We start from the raw sequence: 20,627 nt of genomic DNA, 5'->3' as shown, positions 1-20,627 counted from the left end.
ACATACATATATATATATATATATATATATACACACACACACACACACACACACACACACACACAGTAGTCAACATCTGAAGTGGATCAAAACCTCATCAAAGTTGTCCTAAGACAAGAACGCATTTTGGTTTTAGGTTTAAAGGTTTTGATCCACTTCTAATATTATACATTACACACACACACACACACACTCACATAAATAAAAGTATAATTTTCTTGGATAAAAGTGAATCTTTAAGTTGACTTTGTGTCATCCAGGGCGTCCAGCAGGCTGACTGGTTTCCTTTTACTTGTCATCTCCATCTCATACTGAATGCAAAGTCTGGCCGCTCCATCCCGTCCAGAATGCTCTTCTGACTCTAAAACATCACGATCATTGAACGTACAAAAGTATGGAAACAATGATTCTTAAAATATTTTTAATGAAGTCTCTTATGCTCACCAAAGCTGCAATTATTTGAACAAAATACAGTAAAAACTGTAATATTGTGAAATATTATTACAATTTGAAATAACTATTTTCGATTTGAATTTATTCTAAAATGTTATTTATTCCTGTGAGGCAAAGCTGAATTTTCAGCATCATTACTCACATGATCCTTCAGAAATCATTCTCATATGCTGATTTAATGCTCAATTATTATTAGTACTCAGTTATTAATAATGGTTCTTATTATCATCAATGTTAAAAATGTTTTTGCTGCTTAATATTATGTGGAATAATTTTTTCAGGATTCCTTGACGAGTATTAAGTTAAAAAAAACAGCATTTATTTTAAATAAAATCTTTTGTATTATAAATGTTTTTTACTGTCACATTTGATCAATTTAATGTATATTTGCAAAATAAAAGCATTAATTTCTATTAAACACTCAAAACATTTGAATGGTAGTATATCATGGCTTCTACATAAATGAGAAGCAGCACAACTGTTTTCAACATTGATAATAATGATAAATGTTTCTTGAGCAGCAAATCAGCATATTAGAATGATTTCTGAAGGATCATGTGACACTGAAGACTGGAGTAATGATGCAGAAAATTCAGCTTTGTCATCACAGGAATAAATTACATTTTAAAATGTTACAACAGAAAACAGTTATTTTATTTTCATTTATTTTTTGTAATAATACTTCACAATATTTGTGTTTTTACTGTATTTTGAGCACATAAATGCAACCTTAGTGAGCAAAAGAGACTTCTTTCAAAAACATTTAAAAATCATATTGTTTCCAAACTTATGACAAGTACTGTAACTGACAACAAAATTAGATAAAAAATAATAATAAAATAAAAATAATCTCATGTTAATGTTTAATAGATCTAACTGGGCTGTTTTATAAATCACAGTCTCAGAATGAGACTAACTTATAATTTATTGCTTAATTACTTGACTTTTATATTGATTACTGTTGGAAAAAAAAACTGAACAGATTCAAGAAGGACATTCATAAGAGTTGGTGGCATAAACCTCCAAGACATATGTCCAAATGAACACATTCATCCAAGAGCCTCAGACCTCACTGAAAAGGCCATAAAAAAAAAAAAGAGCAATAGAGGTGAGCTCACCTAATCTTCTCCTCTTTAGGCTGGGGACGTGCGAGTCCAGTGTTTTGGCTTTTTGAGAGGTGTCACTGAGCCAGACACTCTTAGCAGGACAGCTGGAGCCTGTGTTAAGCGGCCCGGTGTCTGCCTGACTTTTACAGGCCTGTTTTCTTTTCCTAACAGGAGCTGGTCTCTGATACACAAATCAACCAATAAATGTGCACATCAGCTCTTTTTAGTGTAAAAACAAGTCCATGGTACAGGAAAACATAAACATGAAATGGACTTACAGTTTTTTGCACCGTCCGAAAGAAATGAGCCACATCACGGACCATGGTACCGAAGCTATCGTAAATCTTAACGTATGGCCTCACCCATAAAGGAAGCTGAATACGGGCTTCGGTGCCTTTGAACCTGAATCACAAACCCAGAGCATTAATATCTGCGTACTTGCTCTCCAGTCAATTTAGGAATTATTGTTGTAGTAATTAGCGCTGACCTGTGATCACAGAGGAAGATGGCTCCGTAGTCTTCTCTGTGACGGATCACTCTGCCAATGGCTTGATTGACAGCTCGAGAGGCCTGCTGTCTGTACCACTCCTGCCCAGAGAGATACTAAACAACCACACAGACCATATAAGAGATGCATTCATTTACATGACATGTATGCATTGCATTTTTAGTGTATTTCTGAATACATTAATAGATAACTAATAATTAAGTCATATTTTTCATATATAGTTTGGGGTGAATAGTTTTTTGTTTAAGAATGTAAAAAAAAAAAAAAGTCTCTGCTGCATTGAGGCTGTATTTATTTTATCAAAAATACAGTAAAAATAGTAACATTGTGAAATATTATTACTATTTGTTTTCTATTGTAATATTTTTGAAAAAATTAAATTCACTGATTCACTGAAGAAGGCTTGCTGCCGAAACGTCTGATTGTTGTTTGCTCTGTTGCAAAATAAAAGAAACTGAAAGTGATTAAGAAGATTAAGCGAGTGTGGATCCCTTACTAGAATATGATATTGTAATATTTAAAAAAGTAATTTATTCCTGTGATGTAAAGCTGAATTTTCAGCATCATTACTCCAGTCTTCAGTGTCACATGATCCTTCAGAAATCATTCTAATATGCTGATTTACTGCTCAGTAACATTTCTTCTTATTATCAATGCTAGCAATGATAATATTCTCTAGAAGCATTTTCTATACATTTTCAGGACTTTGATGAATCGAAAGTTCAAAAGAACAGCATTTACTTTTAAGATTTAATTACTTTTTACATTTAAAATTACTTTAGTATTCATTTAAAAAAAATGTATAAAATAAAAATTGTACTAATTGATTTTTACATGTATTAAAATTGTAATAAGTAAACATGTTAAATTGACAATCTTAATATTATATCTTGAAGAGCAGGTACCTTGACTCCACTAATTTTTTTCCTGCACATCTCGTCCAGATACTGCATTTTAAGCACCACTCTGGGGTCCATCCTGGGGGGGAAGGGAAGTCCAGTGATCACAACCCCTCGACCGTACGTGTCAGCAAAATCTAACCCCTCACTTGCCTTGGAAAACAAAAAGAAATGTGTTGATATTACTGGTGTTGGTTCACAATAAAGTATTTTTTATTGCATCAAATATTTATAGTCTCACCTTTCCTCTACATACGGCGAAGAAGCTGCCTCCGCTGGAGTTTGGGTCGTTCACCTTGTCATAATAACCATCAATCACCTGCAAAAGAATCCAGTTTCAGAGCAGCACTGACTGACAGCTTGTGCAGATCAAGCTGTATTCGCATAATGATAGCATCTATATCAACAACTCATGCTGAGTGAACATTTATTACATGACTGATAGCAATAGCGGTTACCTCTGTAAAAGTGCTTTTACCCCTCGGTTCTACAAACATGGGCTTCACATGCTCAATGCGATCGGCATGTCCATTAGCCTGAGAGAGTGAAGGGAGTTTTGAATAAGAACTTAACGCTACACTTGGTCAACGAAAAACAAGGTAATCATGAAATCTACATCAATTTTACACTTAAAAAAAGAAACTTGGGGACAAAAGCTCCTGTAAAATAGTTTTTCATTTATTTATATATTTTAAACCAAATAAAGAAAATTTAAGGAATAAATTGAATTGAACACAGTACGTCAATTTGGTCTCTAAATGTAAATGTCTTGTGTTAAAAATGCTTCAAAATTTGAAAATACAGCTGTCAACAGATCTTCATTACTTTTTAATTCATTGTACAAAAAAAAAAAAAAAAAGCTTATGGCTTGAAAAGCTCTGGTCCCAACCGCAAGAATATGGAATATGTTTTAAGTGAAATTATTTGGGTTTATGATTAAAACGAGAACAAATATCTGCCAGTGGGCTCAGAAAAAAAAAATCGACTTAATTCAAGTTCATATTCCCCATTAACACATATTAGTTGTTTTAAACAAATTCACTTCATTTTGTTCAATTTCTCAGAAAACAAGACTTCATATAGCTGCATTCATCTCAAGTAAATGTATCTTGATTTAAGGATATCTGTATTGGAAAACAAGACATAACTGAAGAAGATATTCTTTTTTTTTTTTTCAATGTACACATTTAATTCCATTACTTCATGAATTTAAAGGTGCAGTATGCAATATTGACAGCTAGTGGTTGAAATGGTTACTGCAGTACAAATTCAAAATATTGTTTCTCCCGCCCCTCCTCCACAGACACAGGCTCCAGCGGGTTGCCAGATTGAGGACACGCATCGGGAATGAGTGCAACTGACAATGGAAGGCGACGAGCATTACACTGTAGGTTGATGAATTGATTTATCCTCGTTTTAATATGCTTTTTAGATTGATGGCGAGGCTTTTAGGTCGCAATCTCTGACTCAGTTCGTTCGCTGGCTTCCATGGCTGTGATACGCTGTTTTCTGCTCTCTGGCAACCTGGTGTGTCGAAATAGTATTGGTTAAACTGGCAGTGGGCGGAGTCACACACACCAAAACAAAAACAGACTTTATGACACAGAATGCACATTTTCAAAGTAGAATAACTGGCTTTAGCGTCGGAGAAACAAGTTTATAAACTTAGCATGTTTTCCAAATGTCTGCAAACATATTATGATCTTTTTATGCTTTGGTACAGTCAAAAAAATCACATACAGCACTTTTAAGACTTTCTTACCTTTTTAGGCCTTGCTTTACTTTTTAAGACCTGCAGAAACCCTGAACTTAGCAAGTGTGAGCAACATGCTGTCTGACTCCCTTCAAACAATCAGCAGAACCAGTTTACAAATCTGCCTAATTTTTTTTTTTCTAATCAAACTAACAGCTTATCACGTGAATTCATGGACTCATTTGAATTGACAAGTTGTATTTTATAGCTTATCTATTTTGCATAAGCTACTGCAGCTTTAAATACCCGCTCACCCTCCAGAACTCCAGAGTCTTGTCCATCACTGGATACGAGGGGAAGAACACCAGCAGTCCATGAGGCACCACCCGCACCAGATTGACTGAAAAGCCAATAATAATCATTACACTGGTAATCATGCTGATCATCAGATTATTGATAAGTGATCAGATCAGCTGCAGTTTTGTGTAAGGAACTCTCACCCAGAGTGTTTCCCATGGACGACATGTTTTCAGGAACAAACCTTCAAAAACCAAAGAGCCATGTTCACATACTAAACTGAACCGTTTCACACAAACTTATCACCAAGGCTTCAGAAGACTTGGAATATACTTGTAGCAAACAAGTCAGATGAAATACTTTTAAGATGCTTTTATAGCAGTGTTATTTTAGTATCAGAGACATATTTGTATAGATTTTATTTTCTATTATTACTACTATTCTTAGTTTACATTTTCAGTTTTTAACTTTTTTGTTAGTTTTAGTAATTGTTTGTCATTTTTATTAGTTTTTTTATGTCTATATACTTTCAATATTTTTATTTCAGTTTTAGTTATTTTCGTACATCTAGCTAAACTAAATGAAAATAAGATAGTTTCCCCAGGCAACTAGCTAAATTAAAATAAGTTTAAGCTGATTTTTACATTATTATTTTATTTCTTGATGAGAAGCTGAAGTACGATGTGACGTCAAAAAAATCGTTGAGCCGTTTTGGTGGAAGTGACGAACTGCATTTTTTTTTTTTATATATATATATTTCAGTTCAGTACATCATGTTAAACTAAATTAAAATAATATTTTTTTATGGTTTTAATTTTACTTTCAATTTTAGTTTACTACAATAACCCTGGTTTGGGGTCTAAGATTTTTTACATGTTTTTGGAAGTCTCTTACGATATAGTAAAAACTGTCATATTACAATTTTTTTAAATGTAATTTGTTCTAGTGTTGGTAAATCTGAATTTTCAGCATCATTACTCCAGTCTTCAGTGTCACATGATCATTCAGAAATCATTCTGATATGCCGATTTACTGCTCAAGAAACATTCTTACTATTATCAATGTTGAAAACAGTTGTGTAGAACAGAAAGTTCAAAAGAACAAAATTTATTTGTAATAGATATCTTTAGTAACTATAAATGTCTTTACTGCCCACTTTTGATCAATTTAATCTGACCTTGCTAAATATAAGTATTAAATTACTGACCCCAAACTTTTGAATGGCAGTTTGTCCCTTTAAGTAGAGGATGTTGATGTGACTGAACAGCCTTTAATAAAACCCTCACCTCCTGTCAAAGGCAGTGCTCAACTGCACACCGTCCGGACCTTTTTCAATGATACTGACAAAGATCTGATCCCGCTGGATGACGTGAGGATTCTCCAAGGATACAGGGAAAGGACTGCAGAAAAATCAGCAGAGAATTAGCATCCAACCCGCATCAACTCATAAAACTCAGAGGGGACAGCTAGAGGAGAAGAGCACTAACATTTGCATTTCACAGGTAAAGGACGAGAGCGGCGAGAGAGTTCCACTGGTCAGAATGATGCTGCGTACTTCCTGTCTGAGCAACTCCTGCATGCTGAACCCCGGGGAAAAACACCAGTAACTCAGCACATTCCCTATAAAATATAAACACACACACTTTCAATCTTTTATAGCTCTGGCATACAAGATTAACGTGCAAATTCACTTGTTTCGGAATTTCTTTGTGAAAGTTGCATGCACGTGCACCAAGGCAACCAACACTTTTAATACTGAAGCAATAATAGCTCTCAGATTGTCCATGACTGCATAAAAACTCCTGGTTTTCCAGAATATGTGCTTCAGTCAAGAGTACCTTCTCTTTGAAACACATGAGGAATCTCAGAGACTGAATTAGAGTCTCATACCTTGTTTCTTGGTAGAGGAAGAAGCCCAAACATCAGTCATCTGTTTCTTCTTGAAGTTGCTGGTGTCTGGATGAATGTGGACCTGATATGAGACAGATTCAGGAATCAGAAGCAGAGAGTGGAGGTGAAAGACAAGGAATAGAGGAACTATCTACTGACATACACTATACCGCTCAAAAGCTTGGCCTTAGTTTTAAAAAAATAGCAATATTTCCACTCTTAAAATAATTAGAGCTATAAATGTACCTTTTTGGAGAAAACCTAAAACCTGATGTCCTCAGACAACTTCATGTACTGATGAAGACGGCATTAATATGAAAATTAACCTTAAACTCCTTCATGCTGTTTCCCGTCTGTGATTTCTTGCTGCCCTCTGTAGGTTCAGCCCCAAACACCAACTGAATCAGAATAAAGAGACAAACATAATAAATATAGAAAAAATACAGAAAATGGCCAACTGATCACTTTAACACGCTCCTGACCTGAATTATATCTGCCACTTTCTGTAGTCCACTAGTGTTCAGAAAGACACCAGGTCCTGCAAAAAATGACACATGTGCATCAATGTTGCACTAATAAACAGGAAAAGTCAATTATATTCAATATAAGACCATTTTATAAACACTCACTCCCTGCTAAATATCCTGTGATCTGCTCCATGGCTTCCACCACAGCTGTTTTGGTATCAAAGTTCACATGAGCTGTTTGGAAAAGCTCATATATGAAGCTTTAAGAGGGGAAGAGATGGCATTTTAGCTGTTGTGCATCTAAAATTATATTTTTACAGTCAATAGATCAATATACCTGCCGGGTTTGGTGATTCCTTGATTATTTCCGGGCATCTCAAAACCATTAATGGATGATTCCAGATCCATCAAAATTTCTGTAAGATTATTAAGTTGTGCTTTGAGCAAAATATTCCAAAAAACTCCATAAATCCAATACGGTATTACAATATTAACTTTTAAAGTGCAACATACGTTTTATTTTTGCAATTGTGGTAATATCCAGTTTCAATCCTGCAAAATAATATATAGGATAAAAATAAAGGAGTTAATTATTGCTGTGTGTGTGTATATATATATATATATATATATAAAACAATATTTTAAGTATTAAATAAATGTATTAAATATTAATAAATATCTTAAATATGTTAAAAAAAATCTTGACAAATGTAAACTAACCAGAGTTCAGCGATTCAACATTAAAATCTTCAGTAGAATCTGCTTTGCTGATGTCTGAGGCTTGTTCCCGCAGCAGTCGATCCGCGGCCTCAATGGCAGAAATCAGGTCGTAAGGGGTGAGGTCAAATGAGGTGGACTCTTCACACATCTTCTCCTGAAAATGTAGACAAACAGCAGATCATCAATACATAAAACACAAGAACTGCATAATTTAATTTGCTGAATGATTATGAGGTCTCAAACGACATCAAGATACTTACAACATTATGAGCCTCATCAAAAATAACCACAGCTCCTTTAAGCTCTATGTTGTGTGCTCTTCGACTCTGTGAATCAGCAAAAATCTGAATTTAGAATAAAATCAAACATGTCTATCCCAGAAGAATACACATCAAATAAAAACAGAATAATTCAATCAAATAAATGCAGTCTTGGTTATAGGAGACTTCTTTCAAAAATATAAAACAAAAATCCTGATTTTTTTTTAATAGTAGTGTATTGATATCGTCAGGATAAATGCCTCACCTTCGGGTCAAGCAGGTAGTTGTATGGCATGAAGATGACGTCAGCGTGTTGTTTAAGTGTGCGTGACAGGTAGTATGGACAAACTCTACGGGAACAAACAATCTGATCAAAACCAAAAGACTCACATTGGAAACATCAGCAGATTTAAAAATAGTTTTAAACGCCACTAATTCTTTCAGTGCTGTGGTGAAGGCCATGAAACAGCATGCAGTGTCTCACCTTTGCTTTTTGCCAGTTTTTACAAGATCCTCCACATCCAGGATAGAATTCATGATTTCTTTGTCAGTGCTTTTCTCTAAAAATAACAAAAAATCAAAAAGAAACAGTCAACAATTTCTGTTTATAAGAAAACAAAACCATTATAACTAACAAAAATCACAAAACTCTATTGATATGTCACCAAGGTGAGTCTCATACCATCAACATTGTTGTAAAAGAGACAAGAGCGGGACGACACTTTTGCTCTGCACATGTGAACCTTGAAACAAGACATAATGCCTTCATTAATATGGTGCTGCGATACAGCTCTGACATTTAAGTGTCTGTTCTCACACATACTCACAGTGAGTTACTGATCATACCAGGGTTATTATAGTTAACTAAAACCATAAAACCAAAAAAAAAAAAACTATGTCAGCTAATTGCCAAGGCAACATTTCTCATTTTATGCATCATGGTACTCTCATGAATGGCAGAGGAGACTGACACGGAAGAGAATAAAGTCATTATTTTTGTTTTCTCGTAGCTTCATAAAATTACAGTTGAACCACTGATGTCACATGGACTATTTTAACATTTTAACAATCTAACATTGTCCTTACTACGTTTCTGGGCCCGGGAACATTTCAGCAGGGTCAGAAAGCTCTCGGATTTCATCAAAAAGATCTTAATTTGTGTTCCGAAGATGAACGAAGGTCTTACGTGTTTGGAACGACATGAGAGTAATTATTAATGACAGAATTTTAATTTTTGGGTGAATGTTGTCCTTTAATTTAGCATAACTTGATGTACTTAACTAAAACTGAATAAAAATGATAACTGAATAAAAAGTATATGTGCATATATAAATATAACAGTATCTCAGTTATACTAAAATAACTGTGGATCATACCTTAATGTGGTTACTTTCATGACGCATCACTTCCTGGTTTATGCAGAGCTGTTCTCTAGACCCTAAAACACAAATCTTTGGCCTACAATAAAGAACAATACAATTACTGTTATAAATGATCTGTTATAATGTACAATACTGTTAAGTATTGTACTTACAAAAAAGTAAAAGAAATCAATTTTAATCAGCAAGGATGTATTAAATTGATTTATTTTAAAAAAGACAGTCAGGATATTTATAATGCTACAAAAGATTTCTATTTTTTTTTGAAAGAATTAGAATGAATCATGTGTAATGATGCTGAACATTCAGCTTTGCATCACAGAAATAAATGACATTTTAAAATATATGTTGACAAAAAGCAGTTGTTTTAATTTGTAATACTATTTCACAATATTACTGTTCTTAGTGAATTTTTTTATTAAAACTAATGCTGAAAAAAAAACTTTTATCAGTATGTAAATTTTTCATATTCTTAATAAGATCATGAATGGCTGACTGTAAAATATCCCTTGAATATGTGATGTTAACTCAGATGGCTGACCTGTATGATGTGTTCTTCAGCTCATTAATGACTTGTGTTAGCTGCGAATGGGTCCTGGATGCATATATGATCTTAGGGATGTCCGTGTAATAAGCTAAAAAAGAAAAAGAAAGAAAGAAAAGACAAAACTCACGATTATGACACTTTTTAAGTATAACTCCTAACGTTGTCCAGCATGTGAACTATCACTGTAATGTAGTTTGTAGGTCATATCAGTGTAAGGACAATACTTGGAGTGTCTCCGTCGGTGGCTGCTGTTCCCCATGATGACATCGGTCTGTCGGGGAACAGCTCCGCACCATACTCGCTCATTATATACATTTTGCAAATTTTGAACACAGAAAAAGTTACATAGTGCTGCTTTAAAAATGTGTATTTATTGGAATACTAAAATTTCACCCTCGTTTCCTTGTAAATATATTTTACACTTAGTTACACTCAGGACCTTAAAGACAAAAATGTCCCCATTGAAACAGCAATATTTAATCCCAGTGCCATTGAAGCATAAAATTATGCATTCTTTGTTAATAGGCTTTCAAACTTTTGGTAAGGCAACAATATATTTACTTTTTTTTTTTACTATTCTCCACCTGATGAAACCATTTTCTCAGGTTCTCAGGCCTATAAAGAAAATACTCGCTTTTTTCCTGTTTTCTGCTTCTGCTGGAAAAAACAACATTAACAAAAACTAAAAACTAAATTGAATTTGTGTAATTATAATTGTATAAATGTACTGGTATCGATATCAGAGTGTGGTTTGTACGTGTCTACTGAGAAATATGTGTGAGAATGGTTGGGGATTTTTTCTTCTTTTTTTTAATCTGACACTGCAAAAAAATAATAATAATGCATTAAAATAAATATTGTCGCTAATCATTGACATACACAACTTTAATAATCCAAAAGAAAATCTGCTTAGCATTTAATAGACAACAGTGGCATTATGTAAACAAACTGGCACACGGTCAAAATACTGCAAATGAATGCATTTTTGGTAGTTATGATCAAGACTGATGTTGGTGTCAGTGAAAGTGGAAAAAAATATTAATATAATATTTTTATGACCGTTTTTGTCCACTAAGGACCTCTGTAGCTTTTTAAACTGACGCACAGGGGTTAAACTTTTTTAACTTGTATGTTCTTACATTCTGCAGGCACTCGATGACTTTGCGCATGTAGTCCTCCTGGCACGGGTATGGAGTGAAGGGAAAGTCCACAGTGACTCCTCTGAGCTTAATAAGAGGCATTTCCCCCCAAAACACACTGATCACATGTAAAGAGCTGCACCAAAGCACTATAAAATGCACCCACTCTTAACTCTAACCTCAATCCCTTAACAAAGCTCGAAGAAATAGCTCATTCTGATCGGCTGTGCTTCGGTGGAACCATAGACAACAACATGAAATGCACTCAAGTGACATCTAAACAAAGTGACAACTCCTACAACTCCAGCAGCGCGCCATTTGTTTTTCTTCTTCTTCTTCTTCTTTTCCGTTTTACAGGTAGACTCGGGCGGATCTAAGGATGATGCTGCCGCCTGCAGGCCGTGCTGGTGAAGTGCAGCCAGTAACCACAATAGGTCAAGTTGCATAAATGCGATAATCTAATTTCATATTAAAAGATGTAAATGAAAATGAAGAAACTGATATTATGAAGTTATATAAAGGAGTCTGAAACATATGGCCATAAAAATATGACTTCTAAAAAAAAAAAAAAGGTCTAGTAGTAAAATAAAAACGGGAAAATTCACTTTGTCTGGTGAAACATTATTAGAATTATTAACAAATAATAATTTTAATAACAATAATATTCCATTCAAATTGCATTTTCTAAGTAATTATCATTTAAGCCAGACGATTTTTTTGTTTTGTTTGTTTGTTTTTACTATATAGTGACCTTTAATTTGGAGGAAGAGAAACTGGGGGAGTGACTTTTCTGCGTCACACATGTGTCACTTTGCTCACATCTGATTGGTCCAATTTCAGTTTGAGATCTCTTACTCAGAACATAACCTGACCTCAAGCAGGTTAGCTGTGGGTGTAAATTACTATGGAAATGAACGCCACAAAAAGCCAAGCCACTTTCGTGGTACCTAAAACCCAGGATTGGTGCAAACTAAACTGAAACTTACCTGGCTAGCCAGTTAATCCGGCTTCATGGTACAGGCCCCAGGTCTACACTCCCACCATAAACGTTGCCAGGAAATATGAAGTGTTGCTTCCTCCTTCCCACTGTAAGGCAGAGGCATCTGTAGGGTGACCTGTAGGGTGTGCAGACCGATCGGTGTATGACATCAAAGTACCATACAGACGGTTCCTTATGCTTTCAAAATGCTCTCGAGGTATTTTGATGTCAAACACAGATCGATCTGCACACGCAAACAAAGCCAAAACCTAGATATTTTAGGCAATATAGAAATCCTGGCCAGGACGCGTCCTGGGGAAATGGCACGTATGGTCACCCTAATCTACTGCAGCATATAAATTCAGGACGAAATAATTTTCCTTGAAAGCAAAGAAGGATTCATCCTCACCAGTGCCCCTTTAAAGTCTGCTGCCCAGATCAAACCAAATTAATACCATTTCCAGCATTTGGCAGACTTGCCTGTATTCAGCTCTGAGTAGTGGATCACGGCTCTCTTCCTGAAAGCTCTCAGGCTCTGAAGTGTCCAGTGTCCCCATAAGAGCTTCACAGGAAGGAGGTGTCTGTCTGTCTGTCAGCTCCTAAACTGCAACACAGAGGACTGTGGGAAGACTACAGTGACAGGCCAGAAACAGGACCTGAGCATTTAAACTGAACTATGCAATTCAAACACAAAATATGATTTCACTATAAAAAGCTCGGTCTAATATGCTATTTTTGTATTTTGCATTTATTTGTTTATTTATTAGCCAATATATAGCCTTTACATAATGGAACGATTTACCTGAGGCGCCCAGATGTGCGATTTAATCCTAAAGCATGTCGAAATGACAAATAAATTAATAGCATAAATAAATAAATGCTTAAATGTGGTTCATTTCTGCTCATCCAGTCTTGCCTCTAGTGTTTCGTCACAACATGGCGACGCGCTCGGATGCCAGGCACAAAAACACCGAAACCACACAGGTAACGTTACTGTACCTCAACCTGCTCACTGCTGAACATTTGTTTTAAACATACCACCATTAACACATCTAACCCCACGAAAGGCTTGCTGAACACACGCGAAGGGAACCTGTCGCCATAAATGCGTGTGATTTACGAAGGAAGTAACGTTAGCTTTAGCCCGCTAACCAACTTGTGTTGAACAGGGTGAATGTGAGTTAGCGAGTTAGCCTGAGGGTTACAGCTTTATCACTGTAAGTTACAGATTTCACGGCGAGATGGTTTTTGGTCTTAATATTGTTAACTTTTAAACCGGGGAAACTGATGAGGCTCATTGGGGGTTTGAGTTGCCATATGAATAAACATAAAGAAGGATTGTTATATGCGTCTAATGTATGTCAGGAAAACTAAGTATGCTTGAATAAGTATTTTAATGTTTTCATATTCATAAGTTTGTAGTGTATACTGTAATTTGTCAGTGTTGACGCATTATTAGTTGACACGTGCTTTGAATAAATGTCTCATTTGTTCATGTCTTAAACCCGCCGTTCCCTCTCACTTATTTAGCTTGTGCTGGTTTTAAAGGAACTCTCTGGCTGTGGCTCTAAACCTAGTGAACGTCGTGCATTTTAAACGTGTGTGGTGCAAAAAAATGCTGCCTAGGTAGGGAGCTCACTGGGATTTGAGACACAGCCTCTGTTTGGCGTGTGGCTGCTCGGTCTGCAGCACGTGCTCATCTCTCTCTTCCTGAATAGGGAGTTTGTTTTGCACTTGGTTGTGTTTAAAGTAAATATCCAGAACTAGTGCAGGCATCTTTGTATTGGATGTAATATATGTCACTTATATGCAGTGAGTCGGCGACTAAGGTTGTTGTCAAAACTACACAATCTCAGCTCGGTTCATTTAAACTCATCTCCTTACACATTTTTTGTTTACACCATCAGCGCGCTGAAGTCATGGAGGAAATCATTGGGGTCTGTGGTCTAGAAGCCAGAGGACTCGTTGAAGGGAGCAGTTCACCTCCGGATGTGGAGACCCCATCCCAGGATAACGGGCTGGTGAGCAGTGAGGAGGAGAGAGGGGAGACGCCTGGAAGGGAGGATAGTAACCCTGACCCCCTCGATGGGGAGTTGGACCCTAACGCTGAGAAAACCAAGGACCATAATGCATTTGGTTAGTGTTCGCCATTCAAGGAATGTTTCTAATATACCCAAAAATGAAAATTCTGTCGTCATTTACTCGGCCTCAAGTTGTTCCAAACCTGTATGAGTTTCTTTTTTCTGCTGAATACAAAAGAAGATATTTTGAAGAATGTGGGCAACCAAACATTTTCTGGTCCCCATTGACTTTCATAGTATTTTTTTTTTCATCCTATGGAAGTCAGTGGGGACCAACAACTGTTTGGTTACCCACATTCTTCAAATATTTTCATTTTTGGGTGAACCATTCTTTTAATCGGTAGACCTTTTTGTTTTAGAAGAAATGTGTTTTTTTTTTTTTTGTGATAGGATAACTCATTTGTCAACAACAGGTTATTCTAAGCATAATTCTTCTTTTGTTGCCATAGGCAAAGAGGTGTTGTTGCTGATGCAGGCGCTTCATACCTTAGCCACCCCAGAAGAAAAACTCGCTGCCCTTTGTAAGAAATATGCAGACCTGGTATGTATTCGGTGCTAGAGAAAGGATATTGCACAACAATGAATATTATACTTAATGTCCTTACAGAAAAGTTCACAAAAAACATTTGCAGTCCAAAATTGTATGATTTATTTTCTTGTATAAAACACTACTCTTTTTCCATACAATGTATTATACAGCTAATGTAGTATGAAAAACTAATAATGATTTTATTTAATTTTTTTAATGAAAAACAAGATTAAAGTTTTGATGTAGCCGAAAACCGAAAGTTAGAATTTTGGGTAACTGGGAAATGTAACTATGTATAATATTGTGGTAAAGTTCCTCTCAATATTTCAGTCAAACAAATTTCTATTCTAGCATAATTTTTGGTCCATGTTGCTGACATGATTACCTGTTAATGACAAGAGGATTTCTTAATTTTTTTTTATCTGAGCTATGATGTACAGTACTTCATAAATAGTCCTTTTAAACTCTTAACCCAAGGAAACTGATGAATATGAGGCTCACTCTTTTGGGGTTTGATTTGCCTTATGATTCAGATCAGAATTAATCTGCTGCATAATTTTTCAATGAACAATATAGGCAGCCAATCGATGTATGCTGGAATAAATATTTTAATTATTTCATATAAGTTATTTATCAGTGTTGACGTCAGAAAAGTTCTTCAAACTGCCTCTCAATATTTCAGTCAAAATTTATTTTACATATTTCTATTCTAGCATCATTTTTGCTCCGCATTGCTGATGTTTACCTTTTGTAGCTTGTCCACATTGATGACAGTCAAAAAAGTGTCATCAGATATAATTAAATGTCACTGTCACCTTTTTTTAATTTTATTTATTTATTATTATTATTTTGGCCAAATGATTTCAGTTGCTGAAATTTCAGTGCATCACTAACTACTAATGTGCCATTCCTCCTGGGACAGTTGGAGGAGAGTCGCAGCATGCAAAAGCAGGTGAAGGTGTTGCAGAAAAAGCAGAATCAGGTGCTGAAAGAGAAGATCCACCTGCAGAGCGAGCACAGCAAGGCCGTCCTGGCACGCAGCAAACTGGAGAGCCTTTGCAGGGAACTTCAGCGCCATAACAAGACCCTGAAGGTACAGCCACCAGAGCTCACGCACATCCTGGATTTGATTTGAAGCTTCGTATTGGCCTTTGTTTAACCAGATAAACATTGTGATGGCAGGAGGAGAATGCTCAGAGGTTCAGAGAGTATGAGGAGCGGCGCAAGGAGGCCACGCTGCACTTCCAGATGACACTCAATGAGATTGAGGCCCAGATGGAGCAGCACAACTCGCACAACAGCAAGCTGCGGCAGGAGAACATGGAGCTGGCTGAGAAACTCAAGAAGCTCATCGAGCAGTACGAGCTCCGGGAGGAGGTGAGGCAACATCTGTCCAATATGAAAAATGGCTGTTATGCTCTGGTTGAGTCCTTCGAGCCCTCCGAGGTTTCATTTGTTGTGTACTCTGTAAACGTCAAGGTGTTTTGATCTGTCCATTCATATTGCTTCTAAAATATGAGTGTTTTGCATGTTGAGCTTCATGTGCAACTTCAAATGAAACCATTATGACTAATCACATAATCACGTGACTCGTGTATGTAGGAATAACCATACGTTCACTACTGTTCAAAAGTTTGGAATAGGTTGTAGTCTAATTTAATATATTTTCAAATATAATTTATTCCTGTAATGCCAAGCAACATTTTTTAGCATCATTACTCCAGTCTTTAGTGTCACATGATCCTTCAGAAATCATTCTAGTAAGAAACTTAAGAAACATTTATTATTATTATTCTTGTTGAAAACGGTAATTTTTTTCAGCATGAATGCATTACATTGATCAAAAGTGACTTTTATGGTTTTATTTAACTGTAATAACCTTGGTTTGCAGTATCAAGCAGCATAACAAATTTTTTGTACAGCTAAAATAATTGGAAGCCAATGACACTGGAAGCCTCGCACATTAAAATTGCCCGCAAGTTAAAAATAAGGATCGATAAGGAAATGTTGCGATAAGGTAAGTTTTCCAAGCGATTGCGCTTTTGAAGAATACTGTGAACATGACATTTATCTTTACCCAGCACATCGACAAGGTGTTCAAACACAAGGAACTGCAACAGCAGCTGGTGGACGCTAAACTCCAGAGGACGGCTGAGCTGATGCGAGAGGTGGAGGAGAAACAGCAGAGAGAAAGAGAGTTTGTGAGTATCCTTGTCATAATCCTAATCCTGTTTCTGAGCCTGTTACTAAACCAAGGAGATCTATAGTAGTTGGATTAAGCTATCCATTAGCATTCCCATTTATCACAATAGAAGTTGCTTGCTGGTGTGAGGCCTTCTGAAGTAGAGGTTTGAGCTATCTTTGCTCTCTGGCACTCAGTTCTGCAGCCAGGTTAATTTGAGCCAGTCACCTGAGCCGTAAATGCCATGTGACTAAACACTCCTGGAGCTGCAGGAAAATGATGCCACCTAAATGTTGATCTATATTCTCTGTTCAGCTTCTGAAGGACGCGACTGAGTCCAGACATAAATGTGAGCTGATGAAGGAGCAGGAGCATCAGTTAAAGCAGCAGCTCACTCTGTACATGGACAAGTTTGAGGAGTTTCAGACCACCCTCGCCAAAAGCAACGAGGTCTTCACCACCTTCCGACAGGAGATGGAGAAAGTGAGTGTGCAGGAAGTGTTCAACAGAGGTCTCTCAAGGTCACCAAGGCTGCATTTATTTGATCAAAAATGTAGTAATATTGGGAAATATTATTACTTCAAAAGTGACAGTAAAGACATTTATAATGTTAGAAAAGATTTCTGTTTCAAATAAATGCTGTTCTTTGAGCTTTCTATTTATCAATTCACGATTTTTGAAGGATCATGTGACACTGAAGACTGGAGTAATAAATGACAGCTGAAAATTCAGCTTTGCATCATAGGGATATTTAAAAATATATTAAAATTTTTAGAAAACAGTTATTTTAAGTTGTAGTAACATGGACAAGTTTGAGGAGTTTCAGACCACCCTCGCCAAAAGCAACGAGGTCTTCACCACCTTCCGACAGGAGATGGAGAAAGTGAGTGTGCAGGAAGTGTTCAACAGAGGTCTCTCAAGGTCACCAAGGCTGCATTTATTTGATCAAAAATGTAGTAATATTGGGAAATATTATTACAATTTAAAATATAATTTATTCCTGTGATGCAAAGCTGAATTTTCAGCATCATTACTCCAGACTTCAGTGTCACATGATCCTTTTATTAGTAAAATAATTCTTATAGGTAAGGATTTTAATATAGTTGTATCTCTACATTTTCACCTTCACATAATTCCAAATATAACGCTTTCCGACAATGAAATGGTCAGACCTGATTATTTGAAAGACTATCAAAGTCAAATGAATATGGTCTTGTATGGAAAAGCCCATATGGAATGACCCATTTTTGTTTTCTGACATTAATCAGATGACCAAGAAGATCAAGAAGCTTGAGAAGGAGACCACACTATGGAGGACCAAATGGGAGACCAACAACCAGACTCTCCTGCAGATGGCAGAAGAGGTGAGAGGAGTAATAGAGCTGTTGTGTTTTTACACATGCAGTATTTTCTAAATTCAGGGTACAGCTGCGAGTAATTAATGTTGGAGAGCAATGTACATAAAAGTGAAGAAACATTCACAACAGTGTTATTTTAATATCAGAGACTTTTATTTTTTTTTAATCAGAAATATTTATTTCAGATTTAGTTGTAATTATTTTAGTAGATCAAATTAAACAATTTAAAATGAGATTTTTCTTTCGGTTAATATTTATTTTATTTCAAGTAATGAAAATGTCTTCTTTTTTTTATGGTTGTAGTTTTAGTTTGTTAAAGTTAACTAAAACTGCAATAACCCTGATTCACAAGTCATTTTAACCACAGAAATCGAAAACCTCCTGAGTGAACTGATGGCTCAGAAATGCTGATTCTCTTCCTGGTTTTAGGACTACAAACTGAACAACTGTAGCACGCCTCATTAATAAAGTTTAGCGAGCGTGTACAGCTCAGCTTTTGTTGAGACAAAGTCCATTTTAAACGTGTCTTATAAATAAGAGATGGGTCAAGACTTTGTAGATATACGCTACTGTTTCGGGGTTTAGTAAGGGTTTTTTAACCTCGTTGAAAAATCTCTTATGCTCACCAAGGTTGCATTTATTTGATCAAAAATACTGTAAAAACAGTGAAATTGTGAAATATTATTACAATTTAAAATAACTGTTTTCCGTTTTAATGCATTGTAAAATATAATTAATTCCTGTGATGCAAAGCTGAATTTTCAGCATCATTACTCCAGACTTCAGTGTCACATGATCCTTCAGAAATCAAGAAACATTTCTGATTATAATCATTGTTGAAAACAGTTGTGCAATAATTTTTTTTCAGGTTTCCTAGATGAATGTGAAGTTCAAAAGAACAGTATATAAAAAATTAATCTTTTATAACAAATGTCTTTTATAAATTATCTATTAATCTTTTATAAATGTCTTTACTACTGTCACTTTTCGGTTTGGGTATCATTTGAAATTTATCGATTCCGATTCTGCTTATCGATTCCCAGTTTCGATTCCAGTGTGGATTTAAAAGAAAAAATATTCAAACATTTAGATATCAAACATTTATTCGGTCTCTTTTTGCAAAACATGTAGTTGCAACTGAATACCTTGAACAAAAATCAGCAGGCTACATAAAAACTGGACTGGATTAAAAGCTGCAAAATAGAGCTGCACAATTCTGGATAAATTGAGGTTTTTTTTTGTTTTTTTTTCATAAATTACATGTGATTTATTTATTTATCTTTTTTTTTTTTTTTTTTTAAATCACATGTAATTTATGAATGAATTATTCAATGACTCACTTAAGATTTACTTGTTTCATTATTGGATGAATCAGTGTTTTTGAATTAATCTCTTGAATGAATGATTCAAAGACAAATTCTTTTTTTTAATTTGAATTTTTAAATCTTTATTTGAAGCGTCAAATTACTTTCAAAAGGTGATTTACTCTATTTTAATCGCTACAGTACACATCAGTGTTTATTTCCTAACTATAACTAACCCCGTTCTTCTGTGATTATTTGAATGATTGTAACACAGAAATAATAATACTGTGTGGTTGAAAAGACTCTTTGTGAAGCTGTTTCATTCATACACATGACAGCTGAGTGAGAGCGATGATCACACCGTTGTGACCGCACACGTCAAAGGTTGAACAGCTGAACCGTTGTCATTTAAGAAAGATCACGTTGGTGTTTGAATCATGTTCGCGATGTTTAAAGGTGTCCTATTATGCTTTTTCACTTTTTCAACTTTAGTTAGTCTGTAATGTTGCTGTTTGAGCATAAAAAAAATCTGCAAAGTTACAAAGCTCAAAGTCCAATTCAAAAGGAGATATTTTAACAGAAATCACTTTTCAAAAACTACAATGAACGACTCGTTTGGACTACAACGCATATTTTCCGGGATTTGTGATATCACAAATACCGACGAATGGGACGAGACCTGCTTGAGCTGCACTAGAGAAGGCAACGAGTGTCATCACTATGTCGGAGACACACTAGCTTTCCCCAAGGCAGACGAGCTTAGAGTGGTTACAATCATCCGGGTTTAAATCGCGCTCAAATTGATTTGATTTTGACGCAATATTTACACTGAAGCT

The 20,627-nt window shown here is 35.6% G+C and overlaps 2 protein-coding genes across 7 annotated transcripts in view; one reads left to right on the top strand and one right to left on the bottom strand.

Moving 5' to 3' along the window:
- The window catches only part of LOC107665833 (regulator of telomere elongation helicase 1-like), a 16,328-nt gene extending 4,636 nt beyond the window's left edge, over positions 1–11,692 (bottom strand). The window contains exons 1-26 of the mRNA XM_016456878.1: positions 11,321–11,692; positions 10,444–10,520; positions 10,214–10,307; positions 9,670–9,751; positions 8,976–9,036; positions 8,778–8,853; positions 8,559–8,643; positions 8,294–8,359; positions 8,034–8,187; positions 7,827–7,865; positions 7,651–7,729; positions 7,476–7,573; positions 7,329–7,384; positions 7,173–7,244; positions 6,847–6,928; positions 6,444–6,576; positions 6,243–6,356; positions 5,160–5,200; positions 4,974–5,059; positions 3,425–3,502; positions 3,208–3,285; positions 2,973–3,119; positions 2,047–2,162; positions 1,838–1,961; positions 1,572–1,740; positions 247–361 (exon numbers count right to left, since the gene is read on the bottom strand). Of these exons, the coding sequence (XP_016312364.1) occupies positions 247–361; positions 1,572–1,740; positions 1,838–1,961; positions 2,047–2,162; positions 2,973–3,119; positions 3,208–3,285; positions 3,425–3,502; positions 4,974–5,059; positions 5,160–5,200; positions 6,243–6,356; positions 6,444–6,576; positions 6,847–6,928; positions 7,173–7,244; positions 7,329–7,384; positions 7,476–7,573; positions 7,651–7,729; positions 7,827–7,865; positions 8,034–8,187; positions 8,294–8,359; positions 8,559–8,643; positions 8,778–8,853; positions 8,976–9,036; positions 9,670–9,751; positions 10,214–10,307; positions 10,444–10,520; positions 11,321–11,460 (2,462 nt within the window). The 5' untranslated portion in view covers positions 11,461–11,692. The remainder of the gene's footprint in view (positions 1–246; positions 362–1,571; positions 1,741–1,837; positions 1,962–2,046; positions 2,163–2,972; positions 3,120–3,207; positions 3,286–3,424; positions 3,503–4,973; positions 5,060–5,159; positions 5,201–6,242; positions 6,357–6,443; positions 6,577–6,846; positions 6,929–7,172; positions 7,245–7,328; positions 7,385–7,475; positions 7,574–7,650; positions 7,730–7,826; positions 7,866–8,033; positions 8,188–8,293; positions 8,360–8,558; positions 8,644–8,777; positions 8,854–8,975; positions 9,037–9,669; positions 9,752–10,213; positions 10,308–10,443; positions 10,521–11,320) is intronic.
- Positions 11,693–12,806: 1,114 nt separating this feature from the next.
- Positions 12,807–20,627, top strand: part of LOC107665847 (gamma-taxilin-like) — a 9,152-nt gene continuing 1,331 nt past the window's right edge. Inside the window, exons 1-9 of one of the 6 annotated variants that reach the window (XM_016456899.1) lie at positions 12,807–13,321; positions 14,245–14,473; positions 14,868–14,959; positions 15,870–16,040; positions 16,130–16,324; positions 17,029–17,148; positions 17,445–17,531; positions 17,932–18,012; positions 18,398–18,493. In XM_016456899.1, the coding sequence (XP_016312385.1) occupies positions 13,223–13,321; positions 14,245–14,473; positions 14,868–14,959; positions 15,870–16,040; positions 16,130–16,324; positions 17,029–17,148; positions 17,445–17,531; positions 17,932–18,012; positions 18,398–18,493 (1,170 nt within the window). In that variant the 5' untranslated portion in view covers positions 12,807–13,222. Of the gene's footprint in view, positions 13,322–13,354; positions 13,555–13,993; positions 14,167–14,244; positions 14,474–14,867; positions 14,960–15,869; positions 16,041–16,129; positions 16,325–17,028; positions 17,149–17,444; positions 17,613–17,931; positions 18,013–18,397; positions 18,494–20,627 lie in introns of those variants that run through there. The other 5 variants (XM_016456903.1, XM_016456902.1, XM_016456904.1 and 2 more) reach the window with 5 other exon arrangements.

The sequence above is a fragment of the Sinocyclocheilus anshuiensis genome, unplaced genomic scaffold, assembly GCF_001515605.1.
Source record: "Sinocyclocheilus anshuiensis isolate Anshui unplaced genomic scaffold, SAMN03320099.WGS_v1.1 scaffold920, whole genome shotgun sequence".
In the NCBI taxonomy this organism is placed as follows: domain Eukaryota; kingdom Metazoa; phylum Chordata; class Actinopteri; order Cypriniformes; family Cyprinidae; genus Sinocyclocheilus; species Sinocyclocheilus anshuiensis.
This window is presented reverse-complemented; position numbering and strand designations above follow the sequence as displayed.